The sequence below is a fragment of the Protopterus annectens genome, chromosome 4.part0 (assembly GCF_019279795.1).
Source record: "Protopterus annectens isolate FY-2018-M chromosome 4.part0, PAN1.0, whole genome shotgun sequence".
In the NCBI taxonomy this organism is placed as follows: domain Eukaryota; kingdom Metazoa; phylum Chordata; order Ceratodontiformes; family Protopteridae; genus Protopterus; species Protopterus annectens.
The window spans coordinates 776301130-776326941 of record NC_056733.1 but is presented as its reverse complement, the minus strand read 5'-3'; the positions used below and the strand labels follow the sequence as shown (position 1 = coordinate 776326941).

The following is a 25812-nucleotide window of genomic DNA, read 5'->3' as shown; positions in this document are numbered from 1 at the left end:
CCTAAAGGTGCTGCCATTTAAGCCTTGCTTGGCATGCAAAGGGGAAAGTCATTGGGTCTGCTTTCTGAATGGCTGTGAACTATCCTCACCACCTCTTTGTGTAGGAGCTTGCCATTGTCTGCCTCTAAATGATCCTTGAGATTGCCCTCTGCCCCTCGGGCGCCTGTATCTACCTCTTTGGGGTCTGTCCATGGCTGGAAAGGACCAATTTTTGGAAGGCCAATTTCTACTGAAATGTGGAGGTTGTACCTGTAGGAAATCTTTCACTGTTTGCATTGATTTAGCCTTTTCCTCCATTTTCTTTAATACCTCCTCAGCTTTAACACCAAATAATACATCTTTTTGCAGAGGGGCATCTAGTAATTTAGCTTTGACATGATCTGGTAAGGTTTGCTCTTTGAGCCAGGCATGTCTACGTATGACTGATCCTGTAACAGCAGCTCTACATGAGGCCTCTAAAGCATCAAAACCACATTGCAAGGTATGTTTACCCACTTGTTCTGCACTATGCATCAAATCCTGCAACTCCTTCAAGTCTGGTTGTTCAGGTTGGGACATTTTGCTTCTCAACTGTGATAACAGAAACTGTTGGTACTTTAACATATGGAACTGGCAGTTTAATGCCCTCATGGTTAAGGTGGCAGAGGTGTATACCTTTTTCCCCCCACCTTTCTAAAGCTCTGGAATCTCTCTCTGAAGGTAATGGATTTTTAGCAGTGGAGGCCTTAATTCCCTTGGGGCCCTGTGAGATAGTTTCTGGGTCAGCCGCATGGCTTTTGTATAGGAATTGGTGTGAGTCAGGAACCCGGTAATACCTGTCAGGCTTGACTGGGGCTGGAGGTAAAGAGTCTGGGTTAAGGCAGGCCTCCCAATACACATAATCTAGAATGTCTAAGACAGGAGGTATAGCCAGAGGCCTGTGCTGAGGGAGCAAGAGAAAATCCCTAAGCCTTTTCTTGGAGTCTGAGTACTCTTGGCCTTCCCAGTGGAAGTGTTCCCTCAAGGTATGCAAGGTTTCCCCAAAAGAGTAATCCTCAGGGGGGGAGACAGAGGGAATGGACTTCTCTGCATCAGAATTTTCAAAAGGGGAGTATGAATGTTCCTGGTCATCAGAATGCTCTGAAATAATGGAGGCCTGGTCCGAGGAGGGGGATTCTTCCTCCACTCTGGGCCTTTTGTCCGGGGGTTGAGAACCCCTGATAAGAGTAATCAAATCCTCAGCCATTTTGAGCATCTGCTTTTTAGGCATGGGACCTTGAGAAGGGCCCTGTGGAGCTTGTCTCTTAGTATGCATGGCTGCTTTAGACTTAGTGAAAGAATTGATGGAAAAAGAAGAGGAAGGCCTGAAGACACCTTGAGAGGTGGCAGACCTGTCTAAACTCTGAGTTTCACCGCCAAGAGTGGCTTCGGTATCGGTAGTCGGGGTGTGGGCCGAAGAGCCTGCGACCTCGGGTACAGCAGACACCGCCAATGAAGTGTCGTCAGTAGTCAGGGGCTGCGTAGGCGCCTCACTGAGAACCGGACCACTTGTAGTCGGCTTTGGTGTGGTGTCGGTAGAAGCCGCGGACCACGTATGTCGGTCCTTATCTTTGCGTCTTTTACTCAAAACTGGAGTCAGAGTATCCGACGACGTAATGTAATTAAATTTTTTGCCAAAATAGTGTTGGGCAAACTCTGCCCGACGCTTAATGAATGTCTGTTGAATGTAGCACAAAAACGACAGGCCGAGACGTCGTGGTCTGGGCCTAAGCAAGGAATGCAGAGGGAATGAAAATCCTTATGCGGTATTTGCTTCCCACATGAAATACAATTATTAACTTTGTCTGACATCGGTCTGAGGCAAGAAAAGTTTCCCCAACGGGGTACTTAGCTTTCAAGAAGACTTTGGTTGCAAAATATTCGTAATCTCAGGAGCTGGCTGACCAGCACTTGCGAACTGCTTCTGCTTCGGGCACTGCGCGGCAAGAAAGACTGAAGAAAATGGCGTCGGCTGGTTCTTTTATACCCCTGTCGCACTGACGTCAGGGAAGAAGCGACGACAACCGACGCCGGACCTAGACTTTGGAATTCGGCCGACCGAGGACCCGCCTGACGGCAGGAAAACCCATCTGTTATGACTGCAGCTGTATGCACGATGAACATCATCAAAATCGTTTCTTTAATCCAGAGCAAAACTATTTATATCCATAATGTATTCTTGGCATGATCTGGATGTGGATCACTTAGAGCTTAAGATGTTTTTGCAGTGCTCAGCAGATCTAGACAAGCTGTGGCAAATATTTCTTCAGGCCACAAAAGAAACTGCCAGCACAGTACATGGCTGATGAAGATCTAGGAAAGAAAGGTGAAGTACACATATGACACCAGTTACAGTGCACGTGGGAGTAAGTGCACTTGAGGCATACCTCTCCGGACATGATGCACCTCTCAAAAAATGTAACCGAAGCAAGTATGAACTTAGACTTGAACAGCATTTTACCATCACCGAGAATGATGCCTGCAATATGAAAAAAAGATTACAGATTTCAACAACTGGCTTGGCTTACGGTGCCATTCAAGGGGGTAAGTTGAGGTGTCCAATATATATCAGCCTGGTGGGGCATGATACAAAGTCCTTACTGCTTTGCTAATAAATAAACCTTGTCCACCCCTTGTGCCTTTTTATATAATGCCAGCCTTCAAAATCTTCCAACTTAAAAAAAAAAAATCTGAACATAAAAGTATTGCTGCTTAATTCTAGCAGCCTCAACAAAAAACTTCACTCCCTACAGCCACTGCTTACCAGGATATGCATCACCACAGTGACATGGCTCAGGACAATGGGCAGCAGCACCCCATTAGTCCAGGGTTTTAACATCTACCACATGTTCATGACCACTAAACTAGATGAAGGCATTAAAGGTGGCAGTGTCTCTATATTCATACGACAAAACATCACATCCAAGCTTGCTAGACACGATAATGACCTGGAATGCCTCCACATCAACTTACCATTAACAAAATCCCTCATCACATCATGGCCAACCATATGATCCCTTCTATGTCCTCATGGTCCACAAGTCCTACATGACTAATAGGAGTACTTGTGCATTAGGCAGAACGGCCTTATCCTGGGAGACTTCAACTACCCCTCCTCAGCTGAGGGACTTGTACACCCCCTAACATGTACTCCCAGAGATTTCTAGACTTCATAAACACAAATTCTGTGCATCAGTTAACCTGAACTCCAACTAGAAAAGACAAAATCCTGGATTTGGCCCTCTCTAATATGGGAGAGCTCTGTTCTCCACCAGTTGTAACTTCCTCCCTCACTAAATCAGACTATAAATCAGTCACCATAAGACTGAAACAAGAAGCATCCTCAAATTCCTCAATATTCAGACATTATGCAAAGGCCAGTTTATGAAAACTGACTGATGACCTGGCTAAATTCAACATTCCCTTCAAGCTGTTGACCACTCTGTGTATGCATAATCCTTTACCTCCAAATTCTATGCACATGTGAATAGTTGCACTAATGCATCTTCCCCTACTGAAGCAAATATAATGCCAAATTTAAAAATAAACCCCTATGTTCAAACCCATATATAAACAGTCTCTTTAATAAAAGAAAAAATAACTGGATGAAATAATAAATGTAACTAACAAGATGTCAAAAATGCTCTTCTAAACTTAATTAAAAGAACCAAAGCTAGATACGAGGTAAAAATAGCCACCTAAAACAACCATAAAGTCTTCTTTAACTATGCTAGAAACCTCAAACAATACCCAGCACTACACAGATCTAACAGTAAACAGTATCACATACTCAGACCTTGAGGACACAGCAAGTGTACCAGCAGATAAATTTAGTTTTAACTTCACCCACCTCTCACCCCTCTACATTCCCAGATCACATGCACATAACTAGGTATGATCTGCCCTTGACGAAACTAAACTGGGCTGGGTCCAATGTCTGGATGTTTACTATAGATCATTTCCATGATAATTCTTTCCATGGCTTTACATATAAGATTAGTGAGACTTATGGGTCTGTAGTTGGCCCACCTTTGTGCAGAGGGATGACTGATGCTGTTCTCCATTCATAAGGCATGAAGCTTGTTTGGAGGCTATAGCTAAATAGCAATTCCAGAGGCCCTGAATGGTCATGTTTCATGCTATTTAGAAGACATCCTGGATACTGTCTGGGCCCATTGATGCAGTGTTCTTGGCCTTAGAGAGAGAGCATTAAGGACCTGTTCCCTAGTGATAGCAGGGGGAGTTATACCTGATGGCATTTCCTGAGGGATGGTTGAGGAGGAGAGAGGGGTAAAGTTGGAGCTGAATTTATCGGCCAGTAGGTTTGCTATATCTTCTGCCCCAGTACAGATGGCTCCATTTATAATGAGCTCTGCACAGAATTGCATATTGCCTTTGAGGTTGCGGACATAGCTACAGAATGCCTTGTGGTTGTCCTTGGCCTGGGAGGCTAAATTCACCTCAAATTTGGCTTTGGTAGACTTTAATAGCCCTGTTGGGTGCTGTACCTCCTAATTTTTGCCATGATTTTCTTCCTTCTGTTATACAGCCTACTGATTTTGTGATTCCACCAGGATGGCTTGTTTTTTTGAGTCGGTGCTGTACTTCTCCATGGTGGATACAGCTGCCTCTATGCAGCTATTAACATGCTTGTACAGGGTTTCTGTGAACAGTTCTGCATAGGCAGCAGTGTTCTCAGGGTTTATGGAGGCTTGAAATTTTGCCAGGTTTTCACTTAATAGCAGGAGGTTAGCCTTAGAGTAGTTCCTGAATATTCCAGGCTTAGTTGTGGGTCCAGGTTTTATTTTTACTTCAAAGGAGACCATTTTGTGATCTGACCTTACCAGGGAAGACATTACAGTAGGGGGCAAGGTGCACTCTCTCATTAGTGAGGACCAGATCCAGTATGGCTGCACCCCTGGTCAGTGTACTGACCATCTGGTCAGGGAGTTTGTGTTTACAAAAGCCAGGAATCTCTGTGCATGTATGTTTGGTGTCGTATAGGATTCCCAGTTAATAGTGGGGTAATTAAAGTTGCATACGAATATGGTATTTGGTTGAATGGTTAGTGTTTCTAACCAGTTTAAATACATGGTATAGCTGGAAAGAAAGTGATACTGGATTTTGCCTATGGTGATTTGAATATGGAGCAGCTCAAGCGCATTGTCCTATTTGACCAGTCATGAGGTACATTTATTTCTATGGAAAACAGAGACGCCTCCACCTTTAGTCTCTGTCTGTGTAGTAGCTGGTCTAAATGTGTGGAATGCATTATAACCTTGCACTGTTGGTGTGCTCTCTGCAGAATTAAAACATGTCTCAGTGACAGCACAGACATCAGCATTCTCTAAGGTGAAGTGAGCTTCTAGGGAGTGGAACTTTTTGTTTAGACTTCTAACACTGAGCAGTAATACCTTTAGATTTTCTTGGTTTTGATTTGCTATGTCGGAAGTACTTTCAGTTTGGCATTGCCTAAAAAAAGCACTATGGGGGAAGACAATGTTTTAGTTAAGACTCGAAAGTCTATTAGGGGAATGGTGCAGACCATCTCTGGCAAAGCAGCGTGATCTGTTGACAATCTCCTTCCAAGCTGACAAATATTACTCCCCCATAGAATGACACCAGAAACTAAGCCAGTTATTAAAGTCAATCACCATTTTTAGTATTGTGGTATCATCCTTGGAGAAGGAAAAATGCTGCTCAATGCTAGGCTCGTACCAGCCTGAGACACACATTCCAACAGCTCGGTGATGTCTCTCTTCATAAAAATCTAAGGAGGTACATCTCAAGTCATTTACTCCCACATGGACTACGACTGAGTCATACTGGTACTTGTGGTCCAATGACCTGAGTGTGTGAGTAATGTGGCAGATCCTAGCCTATGACAAGCAGCTGCTACTATGTTTTGCTCTGAAGGTTTGGAAGAGGCCTGAATAGTTAGGGAGTGTTGAAGAGGTAACTCTCAAGCCATCACATTCAAGTGATATAGTTGATATGACTTGGTACTGCCTTGTTAAAGTACCATGTCACTGTCGTATTGTCTGTAATCATTGAAGAGGTTCAGTTTCCAAAGATGATGCAAGGCTTTTTCAGCTTGATTCACAGCCAGCATTTCTTTGACATGTATGTGCTTTTGTCTGTCAGAACTGTCCTACATACCTTATACTTTTACATCTGCAGAAATGACACCCCAAGCAAAATCTTGAGGAGTCTGTCAAGACCAATTGCTCTGAGGTGGGAGGAGAGAAAGGCACTCTTGTATTGGATTCCAACTCTTTCCACCACTGCAATTCTAGCTTTAGAAATTCCAGCAGTGGGATTTGAAAATCTAGGAAGTGAAGATGCTGGGTCCACGTTTTTTAGGAACCAATGAAACTTTCTCATGTGTAGCCTGGCAATTGGTATCATTAAGGTCATACAAGACATAAGCCCTAGAATGATGAGAAATTATTTGGCTGAAGTCTGAGTCAGCTGAGAAAAGTTCAGGAATACTTCCTGATAAGTTTCCACTTTGTCGTTAGGTAAAGATGCTTTTTGCATAACATGTCTACAAGGCATCCTAAAAACATAATCCTGTGTGAGAGAGTCAGAAAGGATTTCTATGTTTACCTGACTTGGTACACTATTGGAATGTCATGGTAAGCATCCTTGAGGTCTAAGGTTACCATAACAGAGTGCTCTGGGATAAAGGGCAACAATAACTGGAGTGTGACCATCTTGAATTTTGGAACTTTCAGATTGAGGAAGTAGAGATCCAAAACTAGTGCTCCTTTTTTGGGGCCATAAACATTCTGTAATGAAAGCCCATTCCTGAGTGTTTAACTGGAACATGTTGTATGACACCTGCTTCTAATGTGTTGGAACATCTGAGGAAACACACCTGTTTGGTTTGGACAGGGGGGGGAGGGTTTCCCCTGAAAGGAAAAGGAGACTCTGCCCACTGTCAGCTGTAACCCTCCTGAAATGCCTTTAAAACACATCTGTCTCAAATTATCTGACACCATGCCAGAGCACTGAGGGACAGATGATTTGAAAGTGAAAGGGGGTTACAGGGGCAGGAGGAGGAGAAAAGGTGACCCATGTCTAACACAGTCATTCTGAAGCTGGTGTCTGAGACTTTTTTTTTTTGTAGATTACCCATATTTTTTAAGGTTTGGGGTTATTATCCTCCTTACCCTCCTACCATTTTCTCTCGGGTGCCTGTTTATTGTTGGGCTGCGTTCTCTGCCTGAAGAATTGGCAGACATGAAAAATCCTAGTAACTCCCTGCATTAATTTACCCCTATCATCCCACTACTGAGTACCCCAGTAGCAGCAGCCCCAAACAAAACTTCTGAGCCTAGAAGAAAACTAAAAATGTCTGAATTTAACTCTAAGAAGTTTTGGTTACATACCCACACATATCTCCTCAAAACAGCCTAGAAACAGCACTATCCTATACTCTTTCAGGCATATTTAGAAACTTGAGACAATTTAGACACAATCTGATTCACATAAGACCTACTATTCCGCAGTCAGGGAAGAAGAAAATTCTTCCAAGCTTTGAGCAGACTTCATAACAAACTTCCACACAAAGCCCTGGTAGTTCAGGATTCTGAAGACTAATGTGGCAAAAGAAAAAAAAAGACTCTTCCTCTGCCTGCCTAACCACCCCCCCTACTTATCCCAAAGAACTGGGCTGGAGGAGACAAGGTACATTTTTGCTGCTTGAACCATAGAAGTGATTGCAGCAGGATTTACACTATACGATTTATCTGCTTTTTTTAAGATCTAATAGCAGAGAATCAGGAGTATTACAGGCAGACTTAAATGTGTCCTCCAAAGCAGGCAAAACAGGACTGAATGCAAAAATGAGGATTTCCTGTTCAAGTAAATCATAGTATCAGCCCAACTCTGGGGGCAGATGTGTCTGTTCTCAAACAAATACTTCTCTCAGTCTGAAAGCAGTCTCAGAAAAGGAGAAAATTTCCATTGGTACCACTTCAGCAGCACTATCCATCCCTTAGGCTATAGAATTCTATGCTGACCAAACCCTGCAGGACTCTATCAACATTAGATTCATCGGGACTAAGCTGTCACAAATACTGGGTGAGTACATGGCTACATAACTAAGGAAATGATTCTTTTGAGCTGGGACATAGAATATGAATTGCCTTGACATAGAAAGTTTAAACTCTGTTGGCTGCCAAAAAAGCAATTATGAGAAAATGGAAATAAAATTCTAAATCAACTGTATTTAAATTATTGAATATTATGAGAGAAATAAAACAACTGGAAGAGGGACATTTAGAACAGAGGAAAAGGCAAATTCCACAGAAATAAATGGAAAGTGGCAGAACTTTACATGCAGAACAATGTTCAGGAGAAGGAAGAAAACTGAGGTTTAAGGAAGTCTGAAATTCAGCAATTTATGTAATGCTGGACTGACGACAGTTATAAAGAGAGAAAAGATACATGTGATGTATAATGTACGTCAATGGAAAAAAATTTTAACACTGTCCGCATTCTTTCCTATTAACGCATGCTTGTCTTTGTCTTAAGTGATAATTTAATAAAACTGTTTAAAAAAGATCTTCATCTTTATCGGAAAAATTCATCCTATTCCTTAGAAAGAGAACCCAGAGTTGACGGACTGTAACAAACTCCTGGTTAGGGTAATAATATCGCTTTTACAGACAGGAACCACTTCATTTTCAATATGATTAACCTTCTGCTTCTTTTTCCTAGGTACATCTCTAATGGGGCAATTGGCTAAGGGGCAGAGTATCATCCTGAGCAAAAGGTCACTTTCCCTGGACACCTTGAGAAGATCTTCTTGAAGGATTTGCTGTAACCAAATTAGATAATTCTCCCATGTCCAAGCAAAATACTGGAACAGCCTGGTCTGTAATGACTGGCAAGGCTATGCTAGAGGGATTTGGGGAAACAGGTAAGCTGAGGCACAGTAATAGCCCACATGGGAGGCACACACAGTTTTCAATTATTTTTTTCTTTTTTTTTTTTTAGTCAATTTTTCCCTACAAAAGCCATTAGCCTACAGGCAGACAGAGTGACTTGGGGTGGGGGTGGGGGGGTCAGAGTTTTGAAAAGCTGGCTGGGTGCTGTATCCTTGTCAGGATACAACCCAAAGGCTACTGCAGCAGTCAAAATGAACATCTGTTGTAACAGTAAAGACTAACCAATTACTCCAAATAAAACAACAACATGTATTCCAATGCCTAAGTGGTAAACAAGAAAGAAAAGAACATGCCCTTCCCTTCCACTGGTATTCTCTAGTCAGCATTAACACTATTAAGAAAAATGCTTTGAAAATAAAGTCAACCAGAGCTTTCTAAAGGATGGAAAGCACTCATGGGTTGGGTACGGGGGTAATGGTTAACCTTACAAACACAAGGTGCTGGGTTTGATTCGCAAAAAGGAAAATTGGCTAGGCTTAAAATAGCCTGCTAGTGCAGTTAGCCTAGTACTAGGCTAAGAACCTATTTCTGAGGGCCTGATGACTAAACATTTTATATTGAAAGTACAGTTTTGTGAAATCTTACCATAACAGTAGATGTCCTTTTCAGTGTTGCAGTATTCTTTACCTAAGGAATCTCCTGCCAAGGATAGCCCAACATACGGCTAGTATACTGAAGCCTTTAGTTCTTATAGGCATCATACGACACACGTATTCTCCCTGCGGAGGGCATAAAGGTGATGTACTGATGGAACCATTCAGAAATGAAAAAGCCCCAGGAGGAACAGAAGGCGGACAAGAACATGTGCATCCAGAAGGAGGAAAAAGAAGAGGAACCCACAGCCAGGAAGGTAAGAAAAGTACAGGGCAAGAGCTAGCAGTACAGAGGGGGTAAGAACAAGGGAGTGAATACTGCAACAATGAGCAAAAGCACATCTACTGTTATGGTAAAATTTTACACAACTGTACTATGTCATTCCATATCACTGTGCAGTATTCTTTACCTAAGGGAGAGTACAAGAGCTCAAGAGGAAACCTGGGAGGAGGAAAGCACAAAAGAGCCCGCTATAAACCCATGTAGGATAGCACTGACCCAGGAAATAACATCCAACTAGTAATGCTTAGTGAATGTATGAACAGAAAACCAAGTAGCAGCCTCATTGATAGAGCTGGTACCCAAACCCTTGAAAAAACACCAGAGGAGGCAACTCTCCTAGCAGAATTTTCCTTTACTGACAAAGAAAGACATTTTCTATGAAAATAACAAAAAGAAATGGCCTTAGAAATACACCAGGAGATGGTTTGCTTAAAAACAGCCAAACCTGACATCCTGGGATGAAAGTAAACAGAAAGCTCCTCAGATTTCAGAATAACCTTAGTTTTATTCAAATAATATCTGAGCTGTCTATGCAAATCCAAGGTGTGAATAACCTTCTCAATCGTGGATTGTGGAGAAGGAAAAAAGGACGGAAGATGAATAAACTGATTAAGGGACAACTCATTTGACCACTCTGGGCATAAAAGAAGGACTAGTACAAAGAGACACCTTGTCTCTATGGAAAACTAATAAAGAAGCAATCGCCATGAGAGCCTGAAGTTTAGACACTCTCTTAGCTGAAGTGAAAGCCAAAAGAACACTCTTTCAAATACGATGTTGTAAGGAAGCTGAAGATACAGGCTTAAAAGGAGCCTGAGTCAATTTTTCAAGTACAAAACTAAGTTCTCAGTAAAGTGGAATAGGCTTCCTGCCAGGCCTGATATGAAGGGCTCCTTTAACTGCTTGACCTCAAACCTAGAGGCCAAAGGAGGATTTAAGGGCAGCCAAGCAGAAATTGTTGACAGGTGAGCTTTAACATATCAATATGCCAACCCAGCATGAAGCAGATCACACAAATGAGAGAGAGCCAGAGGAACTTCCACAGACAGGAAATCCTGATGGCAACAGAGGCACCAGACAGAAAATCACTTCCATTTGGACATATACGATTTCCTGGTAATGGGTTTACTGGCCTCCTGCAGAAGACAAAGCATGTCCTCAGAAAACAGTTGCCTACAAAGGCTCAAAACCCTATCACCCACAGTGTCAGCTGAAGTGTGGGCAAGTGAGGATGGATGACAGACCTCTTGTCTTGTGTGGGAAGATCCCTCTAGAGAGGTAACTTGTGGTGACTGTCCTTGGGGAAGTAAGAAACAAGGGGGGACAATGCTGTCTTGGCCAAAAGGGAGATTTTGGGAGAGTCCCGCCTGACCTCATGCAGGACTCAGAGAGGAAGGGGAGGGAAAGCTTAAAAAATCCCCTTCCAAGGAAAAGACAGGGCATCCATTTTACAAGCCAAAGAGAGGACTTGATACCCTGGGAGAGAATAGAGGAAGTTGTCTGTTCAAAATGGAGGCAAAAAGATCTACCTGAGGAACACCCCACAGATGGACATGGTCCAGGAGCACATCATTGTGAAGCATCCATTTGTGAGCCTGTGAGCTAGACATTCTCAAGAAGTCTGCCACCAGATTGTGCTCTGAGGGAATGAAAACAGCTTGAAGAGTCAATTGATACTGTATAATTAGATTGTTAGACCTGAAAACATAGTCTGCAAAAAAGACAAGAACTTGTGCCTCCTTGCTTGTTGACATATCACAACACTGTGGTATTGTCTGTGAAAATTTGGAGGTGGCCCGGGACAACTGAGGAAATGAAAAGGCTTAAAAGCCAGAAGCAGAGCCTTTATCTCCTTTATGTTGATGTGGCCTAGCCACAGGAGGAACCACACCCTTGGTCTGAGGCATCTGTAAAGAGCTCCTGAGTTGGAACTGGAACTGGAAAAGTAAGGCCTGGGTTGACTGAATGTTGATGAATCCATCATTGAAGCTCAAACTTGAGACAGGAAAGGAAAGGTACTGGGAAGTCCATGGGGTGGCAATGAAGCCACAATGACTTCAGGTACCACTGGAGCTTTCTCTCATACAGATCCTGGTGAAAGGGAGCATGGGAATGGTGGAAGCCATAAACCAGAGAATCCTGAGAAACTCCCTGGCGGTGACCAATGCCAGAAGAAGCAGGGACAGGAAAAAAGCATTTAGGGACAGAGCCTTGGGGGCACGTAGAGATGCCAACATGGGAACTGTCTGAAGTCGCAGTCAAAGAAAAGATGATCCTGGGAAGGCATCAGAACTGATTTCTGGAAGTTTATGGTGAATCTCAGACTCTGTAACAGGGAAGTAGTAAACCTGAGATCCTGAATCAGTGCGTCAAGAGAAGGAACTTGAATAAGCAGATCATCTACACAGGGAAAGATCTTAATTCCTTGAAACCTGCACAATGACAGGAGCGAAGCATTTTGTGAATATCCTTGGGGCAGCAGAGAGGCCAAAGGGCAAAAATGAGAACTGAAAATGCAAGGAAGAGACAGAGATACAAACATTTTCTGATGAGAGAACGGATGAGAATGTGAAGGTATGCATCCTTGAGATCAAGACATACCAGAAAGGCGTAGGGTAGAAGAAGGGGAAATAACATCCAAAAGGAAGGAATCTTGAAAAAGGTTTTCAACCTGGAATGATCCAGAATTGCTCTCCATCTGCCCTCCTTTCATGGGACCAAAATCATTCTGGAATACAATCCCTTCCCTACCTGGAAAGGAGGCATAGCTTGAATGGTGCCCTGAGCCTAAAGAGAGTGAAAAACCTCTGAGAAATGAGACAGTTGTTCCTGAAGAAGTTGAGAAATGTCTGAAAAAGGAGGAAGGGACTTCCAAACCATGAAATATCCCTGCTGGATAATGGACAAAATCCAAGAAGTCTTTAGTTATTTATAGCCAATTTGGAGACAGGAAAAGTCAGGGGACAAGGGAACCTGGCAGAGGGAAGGAGGAAGAAAACTGTCAAATAGAACTCTGCTTGTCCTGAAAAGCATGTTTCTGGGTGCAAGGAGTCTGAGAGGACTTATCAGGAAGCATGCACCTAGAACCCTTCTTGCCCTTAGGAGGAAGGCAAGATTGCATACAATTCCTCTGAAATTTGGGAATAGTAAAAAAACAAAAATATGTTCCAGCAAGCTTTTGCCCTTTTCCTGGAGAGACCTGAAAAGCTTAGCAGCAGCAGATTCAAAAGATTATTATCCAAAGCACCACCCAAAATTTTGGCCTTAATGTCATGGATCTACCTCACTTGGTCGACATTTCATATGGTCGAATATTCATTTGGTCGACAGTTCATTTGATCTAATGTGGGGGCTGTGCCCCCACACCCCTAACTATATATATCAACTCCAGGGTTGCACAACATTGGGGAAGGGGGCAAATGCTTGTCGATCAAATGAAATGTCGACAAAATGAACTGTCAATCAAATTAAATGTCGACCAAGTCAGGTAGACCCAATGTCATCAGGCAAAGCCTGAAGATGAAGCCAAGAATAACATCTCATAACTGAACCAAAGGCAGCAGCTCTGAAAAAGCCATCAGCTGCATCACAGCTGCATTTGATAGAGTGGCAGGCAACTTGAGAAGTACAGCCCGGCAGGGAAATGGCCAAAGCCTTCCCCCTCAGAGTCAGGAATGTCAGAAGCCACCTTAAAAACCTGAGAAAGGACAGCCAAAACATTCCTAAACACACAAGTCTGGTAGTTGATGGCCCTAAAGGATAAAGTGGTAGCATTGTAAATTTTCTTGCTCAGCCTTTCCATAGTCCTACTATCGTTATCAGAAGGCAACAGTTTGGTGGAGGGCAACAACTTGCCTGGCTTGTCTGAGGAGACTGTGTCAGAGAAAAATACTTCAAAAAGACCAAAAGCATAAGGTTCAGTTCAGGTATCTTTATTCTTGCGCAAGGAGACACAAAAATGCAGTTACAGAGTTTGTCTGACTAAATCAGGAAGTGTCACAGTTATTATACCTTTCTTTCAAGACATTGCCCACTATGACTGACATAGTAGATCACCAGTTCACAATTCTGTTACTTTACAGATGTTTCTAACATTTCTAGCTGACTCTTCAAAGTTTAAAAAAAGATTTTTCAGTAAACAGGATGGCCTTGACGACCACCGGTCAATTATAACTTTCTTGCTATGTGATGTTACAAGTCTAGGTATTATGGCTAATTCAAGCACAATGCAAGTACAGATTTCTGAAGCAGTTCATTGTTTATAGTATCTGACTATCTTGCAAGCTTGTGCACTTTCTCATTAGCACGAACAGAGCTTATTGTCCATAATGAATGGATCTACAGAAATTATTATTCTCCATTTAATTTCCTGACCTAGCAGAAAATCACCTGCTTTCTAGTACATTTCCAAGGCATAAACATGTATTTTGCTGTGCTAGCAAACTAGGTCAGAGTGCATCTTGCAGTGTCAGAAAGCACAATTTCAGAAAAGCATGTATTTCAGTTTCAAATAGAACTAATGCTGCATATAGAATAAAAACATGTTAATCTTCCCTTATTTAAAATAAGCATTGCAAACATATGTTAATACATATTTTTCCAACATTTCCCCCCTGTTAATACTTTTTATTCTATTTCAAAAGCATAAACAGTTTGTTTCTTCTCCTAACTTCTTCCTTTGAGGATTTGCAGCTAAGAGAGTCATTCAGTTTAAACTTATGAAAGTGTTTCCTTTTTCAACAGTTCTTCAATTTCAGTACTTTGATACAAAGTCTCGGAAACTGACATGTCTATAAAGTCTTTGATTAATTTTTTCATGCAGGGAATACCACAGCAAATGCATGCTCCTAACAAAAGTAATCCCACACAAATGGCAATCAGGAGGTTCATTAGGATGGAACCCCACCCCCCAAACAAATTCTGGAAAAAGTTTGTCAGTGGGTTTGGGCCTGGCCTGGTCATGTCTGACACTTGCTGAATCACTTCCAAATGATCGTTGATCTCGTGTTTATTATCGAGAATAAACAAACAAACTTGTCTTTGATTAAAGCGCACATACCACCTCTCGCCGCTAGGGTGAAGTCAAGAGCCATGCGGTTTTGAAGCACCACAGTTCTCATTGCATTCAGTTCATCAGTCATTAATTCAAGAGCAGAAAAAGTTGCATTGCTCATGACCTCGAGAAGTTTGGATAGCTTTCTCAGTTCCCAAATTGATTTAACTGCATCATATGCAGGGGCTATGCCAACCCAGGATATGACAGTGTCACTCAAGTCTATGTGTGCTAGTTTACTTTTGTCTTTCACTGAGTTATGGTTTCTCCAGCCTGCTACGATCTGTCCCACTGGATTCTCAGGTTTCTTGATTGGATTTTCAGGTTTCTTTGCGATGTCTCTGACGTTTCGAATTCTCCCATGAGGCAAAGCTGTAGTGTGTCGTATGGCCGGGACCAGGTAACCCAAAAAACAACTGCCAGACCAATTCTCAGGCAACCATTTGTATGCCTTTTTCCCACATAAGAAATAAAAGTTTTCTACCTTAGTATTGATATATGCCTTCCCTGCATGATGTAATAGACAGTTGCTTTAAAAGAACAGGATTATGTTGTAAATCACTGATAGTTTTATGCAAGGACTCAAAGTATGAGTCATAATCTGCATCACAAATTGTTTCTGTATTTTTAGCACTTTTAGGTTTAATATAACATTTATAAGAAACAGTCACATTACATTTACTCCAACCTACTTGAATCGTGTCATTCTTAAAAAAGCATACAATTCCTGTTTGTGTAACAGGTAGAAATAATGCAATTTTGTCTCTGGATTTTACAGGTGTAGTCTCAAAAATCAAGTTTTCCCAGGTCTCATTGACCCCTAGGGAGACAGCAGCCATCAATAATCCCCCGTATGCTGTTGGTATAGCTGTTCAAATCCAACAATTTGAAATATTAAAAGTCTCAGCATACACATATTTGATTGCTTGGTAAGTGTTAAAGTTCGGATGCCAGTCTATGAGTGTTGAATCACGTTTGTTCAGTCTGGCTGGTGTGGCTGAAGAAAAGAAAGGCCACAGCAAAAAGAACATTGTCACTAATGCAGTTATTAAGATGATTATGCAACACTGCTGAAGATACTGCTGAAGTCGTTCAGCATTTCTATTATCTCTGGGTCTTGTCATTTTACTGCTGCTGTGTGTTAGCAAGAGTTTTATCAAGTTCAAAGTTTTTGACTAGTTTACAGTGTGTTAAATGAATCCAAGATGAACATTCCGCAATCTTGACTGCTGTGGGCGTGCTCAGCAGTACTTGATACGGACCTTCCCACTTTGGAGTTGTCCAATTCTTCTTTTTGATTGTCTTCACCCAGACCCAAGTGCCTGGGGCTACTGCTACTTCAAATGGTTTAGTTTGGTCTTTATCTGAAACAGAATTAAACTGTAAAAGATGTTTGTTATTCAGCATACTCCTCATATACTCTGCAAGTGTCCAATCTGCTTCCTGGTCTGCAGGCATGAGTGGTTTCCACTGAGGTATATAATAAGCTCTTCCGAAAATCTTTTCGAAAGGTGTCAATCCTTTTGCATTCGGAACAGTTCTCATACTCAACAGTGCCAGGGGCAAACAGTACACCCAGTTCCTTCTGTGTGTCTACCACAAGTTTCTTAAGCTTATTCTTTAAAACTCCATTGTGCCTCTCTACTAACCCTGCAGATTGAGGGTGATATGCACAGTGATGTTTTAAAGAAATCCCAAAATACTGGCTTAACTGCTGTATAGTTTGGTTAATGAAATGTGTACCATTGTCACTGTAGATCCTTTCCGGTATGCCAAATCTAGGAATAATTTCTTTAACTAGGGTCTTTGCAACAGTGGCTGCATCTGGTTTACTAGTCAGAAAGGCCTCCACCCATTTGGAGAACATATCTACAATGACAAGGCAGTACTTTTTATTTTCACATTTGCTCAATTCTATGAAATCCATACAGATAGTATGAAACGGATACGGTGGTGTAGGGAAACTCCCTTGCTTGGGCTTTAATGCCCCTTGTGCATGATGTTTATTACAAGTGTGACATGACAGGCAAAAGTTTTTAGTGTAGTTCGTAAACCCGTACGTAGCGAATACCCGATTCACTAACTATACCATCCCCACTGTTGAGACATGGTTCTGCCCATGGCTCAACAAAGCTGCATATCTAAATAAATTAGATGGCAATATCGGTTTTCCCTCTTTGGAGATGTACAGCCCTTCCTTGAGAATTGCTCCTCGTCTTTTCCATTTTTGTTTTTCAGCTTGTGTAGTAAGTGTCTGCATTGTTTTCAACATTTCTAAGTCTAAAATTTCAAAGGTTGTAATTCCTCGTTCAAAAGAAATGCTTCTGAGGCTGCTTGCTTTGCAGCTGTGTCAGCTCTCGCATTGCCTTTTGAAATCCTATCTTGTTTTTTATGAGCTATGCATTTACAAATAGCTACTTTCTGAGGCAACTGAATAGAATCTAACAAATCTAAAATAAACTGTGCATGGTTAATCAGTTTGCCAGTAGATGTTACCATTCCTCGATTCTTCCACTGTTGTGCAAAAACATGTACAGTAGAAAAAGCATACTGGCTGTCTGTAAAAATGTTTACGCTTTTACCCTTTGCTAAGGTACATGCCCGTGTTAAGGCAATCAACTCTGCTGCTTGTGCAGATAAGTTATGTGGTAGAGGTTTCGCTTCTATAATCTCAGTATCAGAAAATACTGCATAACCTGTTAGGTTCTGTCCTGTAGGACTCCTTTTGCATGAGCCATCAACGTAATATGTCACCTCGGCATCATCCAAGGGAACATCTGTGAGGTATTTTCTAGGCAGTGTCTTTTGCTCAATTACTTGCAGGCAGTTATGGGGTGTGCCATCCACATGAGTTGGGAGCAAGGTAGACGGATTCAAAGAAGTACATCGTCCAATTGTCATGTGAAGTTGGCTCAGCAATATAGTCATACAAGAAAGATGCCTAGCAGGGGAAAGATATGCTACTTTTTCTTGCAGTAAAATGATCGCGACTGCATGAGGCACTCTCAATGTGAGAGGGTGGAATAACACTACTGAGGCTGAAGCCTGCACTGCAATTGCAGCTGCAACTACTGCTTGTACACAGTGGGGTAGAGACTGTGCCACTGGGTCCAGTTGTGATGAATAATAAGCAATGGGGCATTGTTTGTCCCCATGCTGTTGAGTCAATACTGATGTCATATAACCTTGCTTTCAATCTACAGTTTGGAAAAAACATTTGTGATAATTTGGTAATACTAAAACTAATGATGATGCTATCAATTGTTTCAGTTTGCAAAAGGTTAATTCTGCTTCTGGTGTCCACTGTATTAAATCTTGTGCTGCCATAGGCTTCTTAAAAATCAGGTCGGTTAAAGGTGCAGATTCCAAAGCATAGTTTGGGATCCAGATTCGACAAAAATTAGTCGTACCCAGGAAGGACATAATTTCCTTCCTGGTTGTGGGTTTTGGTGCTTGCAAGAGCGCTACTTTTCTGTCCTCATCTAATGTTCTGCCATCTTTGGATATTACATATCCAAGGTGTTTCACTTGTTTTCTCCAAAGCTGCAATTTATTTTTGCTTACTTTGTGTCCTTCAACTGCTAGGAATTTTAATAATGCTATGGTATCTTCCTTACAATCTTGCTGGGTAAGGGCGGCCAGCAGGATGTCATCAACATAAAGTAAAATTTGACTACCTCTCGGTGGGATACATCCCGCTAAATTGCTTGCCATCTCTTGTGAGAATATCGTTGGGCTTTCACTATAACCCTGTGGTAGTCGTGTATATGTATACCGCTTCCCCTGAAATGTAAATGCAAACCAATACTGGCTGTCAGGGTGTATCGGTATCAAAAAGAACGAATTGCTGATATCTACCACAGAAAAATACTTCTGTTGAGGTTTTAAATCGTTCAACAAGGTATGTGGATCTGTCACCGTAGGTGCTCTTGGTATTACTGCGTCATTTACAGCTTGTAAATCTTGGACCATACGCCATTCTCCATTTGCCTTTCTAACTGGGAATAAGGGTGTGTTACATGGCGAATCAGGAGATTCCACCAGTATTCCCTTCTTAAGTAAGGCTGCTATGATTGGTTTAATACCTGCCTCTGCATCATTTCTCAAGGGGTATTGTCTCTTTTGTGGTCTAAATGCTGATTTTGGTGTGATAGTAACTGGTCCTGCTGTGCGAATAAGTCCTACGTCTGACTTTCCTGTTGACCAGAGAGTTTCTGGTATGTCATAAGAGGGCTTCTCAGCTGTCTTTGCTGGACTGCAAGTGTACAGCTGGATGTGTTTGTGTTATCCAGTTCAGTTTCTGCCTTTGTATTCCTTGTTCTGACAGTTCTGATTCTGTCTGTTTTTCCCATTTTGTGATTTTCTCTCCTAGGTCTATCCATTTTAAATCTTTCTCTTTAGTTAAACTAACATGCGGTATTAGATTCGATTTGTAAAGTGAAAAGAACTCCTGGGGTAATGAACAGCTAACTACACTGATCCCTTTCATGTCCCAGTACAAATTACACAGTACTAATCTGTTTGCATGATTTCTAAACAATTCTTGTTCATATTCTTTGTCAGGTCCTGGTGTATTACAATAATACAGAGTACAGTGCAACAGGTGTTGTATGTCAATGCAAAGGGAGGGGAACTTACTGATAGCTACATTCACTAACTCTTCAGTCACTGCTCCAGGGCCAGTCGTAACTAAGTCCTGGCTGTACCAATAAAATGTCTCACCTTCCATTTGCACTGCAAAAGTATTAGTTTGTCGTTGTGCTTCCATACCCTGCATGGTTGGAACTACTGCTATGCCTAATAGTTGCATAAGATCTCTGCCCAAAAGGTTCACTGGGCATTTTGCAGAAACAACAATTTTGCTTTTCTGGGTTAATCCTGAAACAGGATCTGTTATTGTAATGTTATGGGAGAAAGGCTCCCGATACAGCTGTCCATTAGCTGCTTTCACTAGTATAAAGTCATGTGATTCTGAATTTTCTGGTAGTTTGGAGGGGTGTACCAGGGTTCGTGATGCCCCTGAATCGCACAAAAATTTGACTTCCCTCCCTTCTACCAGGAGTGTCACTTTTGGTTTTGTGTCAGCTAGATAGAGCTCTAAGCTCAGTAAGGCTAGGTCTAATATTTCGTTTTTTTCACTATTGGTAGCTTCCTGCACTTCCTCTTATCACATTCTCTGCTCCTTCTATCACATTGTCATTTGTCCTTTCCCTATTATTCCTATCTAGTGATTCCTGACTTTCATATAGTCAGTCATCACCCTCATCGTTTTTGTCTTCCATTGCTGCCTTTTTATTTTTCCTGCAATCCCTTGCCATGTGTCCTTTTTTCCCCGCATTTGAAGCACTCACCTCTTTTCTTTCTCCCTTCAAAGTCCTCTGATCGCTGATCAGATTGTTTGTTTCCCTGGGCATTCTTTTTGCCCTTTTGTCCGGACTGTACTAAATAAACTTCTCCATCTTCCACAGCAAATACTTGGGCTTTCTTTTTCTTTTTGTTATTAAAATGCCTCTCGGCATGACTAGCATATTCAAGCAGTGATTGTAATCTGCTTGTACGATGATCTACCATATGTTTAATAATGAAACTACTTATGGGTGCAATACTGCCTTTCAAAAATGCATTCTTTAACTGCTGCTCATATGGGGAATCTTGTGTCTGGTCTTCAGGCACCTGCATTCCACAGTGATTATTAAAACATTCTAATAATCTGGCAAAATATCTATCAACAGTTTCACTTTCTTGTTGGATGCATTGATTAATGCCAAGTCCAGTCTGCCCTAGGCTTCCATTTCTCAGAAATTCGGTCCGTCAGACCTTTCACTCTGTGATCTAGTTCTGCGCTGCTATGTGGGAGGGGCCTAAGTGCAGCGTCACGGGGATTCCAGTTGCCACTGATCATGTGCCAATCTGGACCTACTATTTGTCTGACTACTTTTTCTACTTCCTCTCCGTTTAAGTGATAAGTGATAACTTAATCTCATGCCCTGTAAGTCTTCTAAGAACTTTCTAAAATTAACTTTTGGATGAGGAATTCCCTCTGTGGCTTTCCGGATGTCTTCCGGTGACCACGGTCTGTATACTAAGAGAGTTGGGTCCTGCCCTTCTTGTCCTGCCTGAGGATTTGGTACTTCTATGAGTGGGCATATCTCTTCTTCACTCATAGCCCGTGAATTTCCATTCATTTGATATAATTCAATATCCCCTTTTAAATTACGTGTTCGAGACCTAGTCTCGATAGGATCTCTAACAAACGGCAGTGGTTTTATAGGAACAACTGGATATCGTGGAGGTGGGTCAGTTTGTTCTTTTGCTTCATATTCTGGTAAGGGAGCTGGTAAGGGAACCAGAACCGGAGAGGGCGGAGGGGCCGATGCTATAACCAAGTTATTATCCTCTTTGTCTAGAAACATTGCTTTTGAATTTTTATTCTTTTGTTCTCTTCGGTTTGCTTCCTCAATCCACCTGTGTGCCTGAGGAACTCCTAATTTACGCTGTTTTTTAACCCGACCTTTAGAATTGGTTTTTAGCTGTCTAATAAGTTTGATAAGCGAGGATCTTTCTAGTTTCCCATCAAATTCATACTTATTAACCCATTTAGTATAATATCTGACGTTGTCAGCGCACTGTGATTGCATATATTTTGCGTCTTCGGTTAACGGTGGGCTTTGGGGTCTTTTCGTTTTTGTGCACGTATTACCCATTTTGTTCTAACCTTTTTAAATGTTACGTAACCCTTTTATTTTTAATGTGATACCACCAAGTGTTTACAGTCTCTTCAGACTACCTGCCTACTTATTCTGTTTCCCTGATCTATGACAAGATAGCAATATTTCTGTCCCTGAATTTAACAAAAATTCTCACAGAACAAATACAATCAAGTCCCTGATCTAAAACAGAAAAAAGTAGATTCACCTTACCCGAGCCTCAGCAATTGGTCACTCACTGTTCAAACGGAACCCGCCTTCAGTCGTAGATCAGAAAAGTGGCTGGCCTCTTTTGCACGACAATTCAGTCGGAGGTCTTTCAATGAAGAAGATCCGATGTGGTATCTTCCCTGCGCAGTTTCATGCCACCTGGCCCATCTGATCCCAGGCTAAACAAGGGTTTCCGGCTCCAAAGGACCAAAAAATGTCAGAGAAAAATACTTCAAAAAGACCAAAAGCTGACGTAGTAGATCACCAGTTCACAATTCTGTTACTTTACAGATGTTTCTCACATTTCTAGCCGACTCTTCAAAGTTTAAAAAAAGATTTTTCAGTAAACAGGATGGCCTTGACGACCACCGGTCAATTATAACTTTCTTGCTATGTGATGTTACAAGTCTAGGTATTATGGCTAATTCAAGCACAATGCAAGTACAGATTTCTGAAGCAGTTCATTGTTTATAGTATCTAACTATCTTGCAGCTTGTGCACTTTTTCATTAGCACGAACAGAGCTTATTGTCCATAATGAATGGATCTACAGAAATTATTATTCTCCATTTAATTTCCTGACCTAGCAGAAAATCACCTGCTTTCCAGTACATTTCCAAGGCATAAACATGTATTTTGCTGTGCTAGCAAACTAGGTCAGAGTGCATCTTGCAGTGTCAGAAAGCACAATTTCAGAAAAGCATGTACTTCAGTTTCAAATAGAACTAATGCTGCATATAGAATAAAAACGTGTTAATCTTCCCTTATTTAAAATAAGCATTGCAAACATATGTTAATACATATTTTTCTAACAACTGACACTACAAAAGGGCCAGTAGAAGGGCATTTATAAAGGAACCTGCACTCCTCAGGCACTTTAAAGAATCTATCTGGCTCCTTAGATGCAGTAGGAGAGTCAGGGATTTCAGACATTGCAGAGAAGGCATCCAGATAGGCAGCCAGAACAGGAATAACAGCAGATGATTTGGGAGACACCATCTTTTTTGAAAATCACAGACTTGAGAACAATCCTATTTAAAATAATCCATCATATAGGCAATGGTATCCCCAAAGGAGAGCTCTTCCAAAGGGGTACAGAGGTCAAATGGGAAGGCATTTAGGAAGAATAAGCCAAGGATTCTTCCCCTGAGTCCGGATCTTTATCTGAGGATTCCCCTAGGCCTCTTGAGTGGAGTGGAAAACCAGGGAGGAGTAGGAACAGAGATCCACTGAGGAGACTTCAAGGCCATCAAAGCATCAAATATGCCCAGAGTGAAATCCTGCCATTCACATTGAAGACCCTTAAGAACAGGGGAAATATGCGTTTTTTTTTTTTTTCTTTTTTTTTTTGTGGTACATCAGCTTGAAATACTCTGAGGATCAGACCCCTGGCGTGACTCAATAATGGTTGCAGGAATCAACTCCCTAAGATCTGAGGAATCCTCCTTGGTTCTTCAGATATAATCAGCTGAAGTTCCCCAGCAATGTCAGGTACAAACATCTGAAAAGCCTCAGAAGATGTCGGAGAAGCCAAATCCATTCTGACTTCTAATGGGGTTCCGCCAGAGGAATCCAAAGCAACTACCAGACGGTCCTTTAGACTTTCACCAGCCTCAAGTAGAAACATCCAGGTAAGACTGGACAGCATCTGGATCACACCTAGCATTTTTCGCCTTCTTCTTGCAAGCATCTGACCCTCAAGATGGGAAGTTTCTACCATAGCATCCTGAGACAACAACTTAAGATGTTGGTTCTCCATGTACATGGACAAAGAGTAGATATGACTATGTAGAGTCTTAGGCACAAATGCCTGGCAAACAGAGCACTGCGTATGATCGTGGGAAGAACACAAACAAGACAGATACTGGTTGTGATGATCTTCATAGGGAATCTGCCTCCTACACTGACATTTTCCCTTTTCTGGATAACATGAACATAATAACAAATAGAAGAAAGAGAAGAATCCCCAATGAGGCACTTACCTGAGTACACAGCTTAGTAACCAGCACAGCAGAGGGGTATTCAGACCAACATTCATTGATGGTGCTTGGACTGGTAGCAAAAAAATTCTGAAAGTGTGCGTCCGTACATCACCTTTATGCCCTATGCCCTGTGTGTGGAGCATACATGTGATGTACAATGCCTATAAGAACTGAAGGCTTTGGTATACTGGCCAGATGTTTGGGCTTGGGTAAAGAATACTGCAACAGTGATATGGAAGGACATCACCTGACACTATGAAATGAGCACAGTCCTACACACAGCCTGTGTGCACGTGACAATCTTAAAAAACTGAAAATAGTATGCAAGTCATAAGCAGAACTGTGTGTTAACGTACAGATATACAGAATTCTCTTGATCAATGTAGACAAAAAAAAGTCTAGCATCAAATTTCCCCACTGTGCACATTTTAATTCCACCCTGCAGGGGCAGGAGCCAAGTATCCCACCCTGACTGATAGTCCTGTGGCCCATTCTTTCCTGCCTGGGAAGACCAACAGGCTGATTCATTCCCCTTCAAAGAGAAATAGGTGGGAGGGAGTTAGTGAGCTAGCTAGACCCCAGAGAGACATACACTAGCAGCCTGCAGACTCGCAACTGCTGCCTGGTTGGGGGAAGAGACACACACACACACACACACACACACACACACACACACACACACACACACACACACACACACACACACAAAACTCCTCTTCCCTGACTCAGCAGGGACATCCCTACCCAATGTATTGGGAGTGAACACTATCATTTCAGGTAAGCATTACACCCAGACACCCCTATGCGTCAGCAATGTCAAGAGCCTAGCAATCTCTCTCTCTCCCAGAAAAGGGCAAATCTGGGATGTAACCAGGGCTTCATCCCTCTATGTTGCAAGTCCAGGTCCTGCTGTACATATTTGATTTGCACCTTAACTTTCACTTATTTACTGGTGTGGCAACCAGTTAGCAAATTGATCTAATGGGTCGTATACAAAAAAATCAGGCATGAAAACATTCAAATAGCACCATTATTTAAATAAATTACTGATGAGAAGATAACAGCAAATGGTGCCAAAGAGTACAAGATAATTATTGGATTACCAAAGAAATCACAACATAAAGATAATTTCTGAAGACCCAACCAAATAATCATGTCAACACATGAAATACATTCTTAGAAACTGGTACCACATTAATGGGTGTGACATTCATTAGGGGATGTTGAGGACCAAAGTAGGAGATGGAACCAGGATATCATATAGTAAATAAAGTAAATATTCCCAAAGATAAATATACCTCATATACTCCAGGCGGTACACAGACAGGAGATAGGTGGACATTGCAAAATCCAGTTTATTAATGTAAGCTCCCGCTTCAGGAGGTGGATCTAGCAGGTTAGTGATGGTACTCCTTAGCTCAATCAGCTCTGCCTGTAAATAAACAAATTAGCAAAACAAACAGAAAAATAATGAAAAATGTGTAGAAAACTGTAGCGAACCAAATAAGCATAACTGTCACACAGACTAAGGCCCGATTCCTAGCAGTTGGCAAATGTAAGCAAAGCTGCAAAGAAGTGCACAGCTAGACCAAACTGTGATTCTCTATATTACCACATAAGCACTAGGCCGACATGGTACCACCCCATTCCAACAATTCAAATTACCAAACCAAACCGATAATGTGAACAATAAAGATTCAGTCAGTCTTTTAAATATAAATATTGCCACTGCATGTAGAACATACACACGCTTTCTATCTTGCATATATGCTTCTATGCATGAATTTAGTACAAATATTCTGTGTTAATGCTCCATTTCAGATTCTGTTTGCAACAAGGTAGGTCTTTTTGTCACAAGAAGATGACCAAGACTTGTTGTGTCTTTCGGCTTTTCCCGGTTAGGGCTCGCCACAGTGGAACTCCGGTCCGCTAATGATTGGTAGTGGATTTTTACATACCGGGTTACCAGCCCTGACGCACAACCTTCAACGAAGGCACGCCCCATTCACG

The 25812-nt window shown here is 41.8% G+C and overlaps 1 protein-coding gene across 1 annotated transcript in view; it reads right to left on the bottom strand.

Annotated features, from left to right (window-relative positions):
• The window catches only part of PI4KA (phosphatidylinositol 4-kinase alpha), a gene marked incomplete at its 5' end in the record, with an annotated part of 2160482 nt that overhangs the window by 1327721 nt on the left and 806949 nt on the right, over positions 1 to 25812 (bottom strand). Inside the window, 1 exon segment of the mRNA XM_044068731.1 lies at positions 25101 to 25234. Within this exon segment, the coding sequence (XP_043924666.1) occupies positions 25101 to 25234 (134 nt within the window).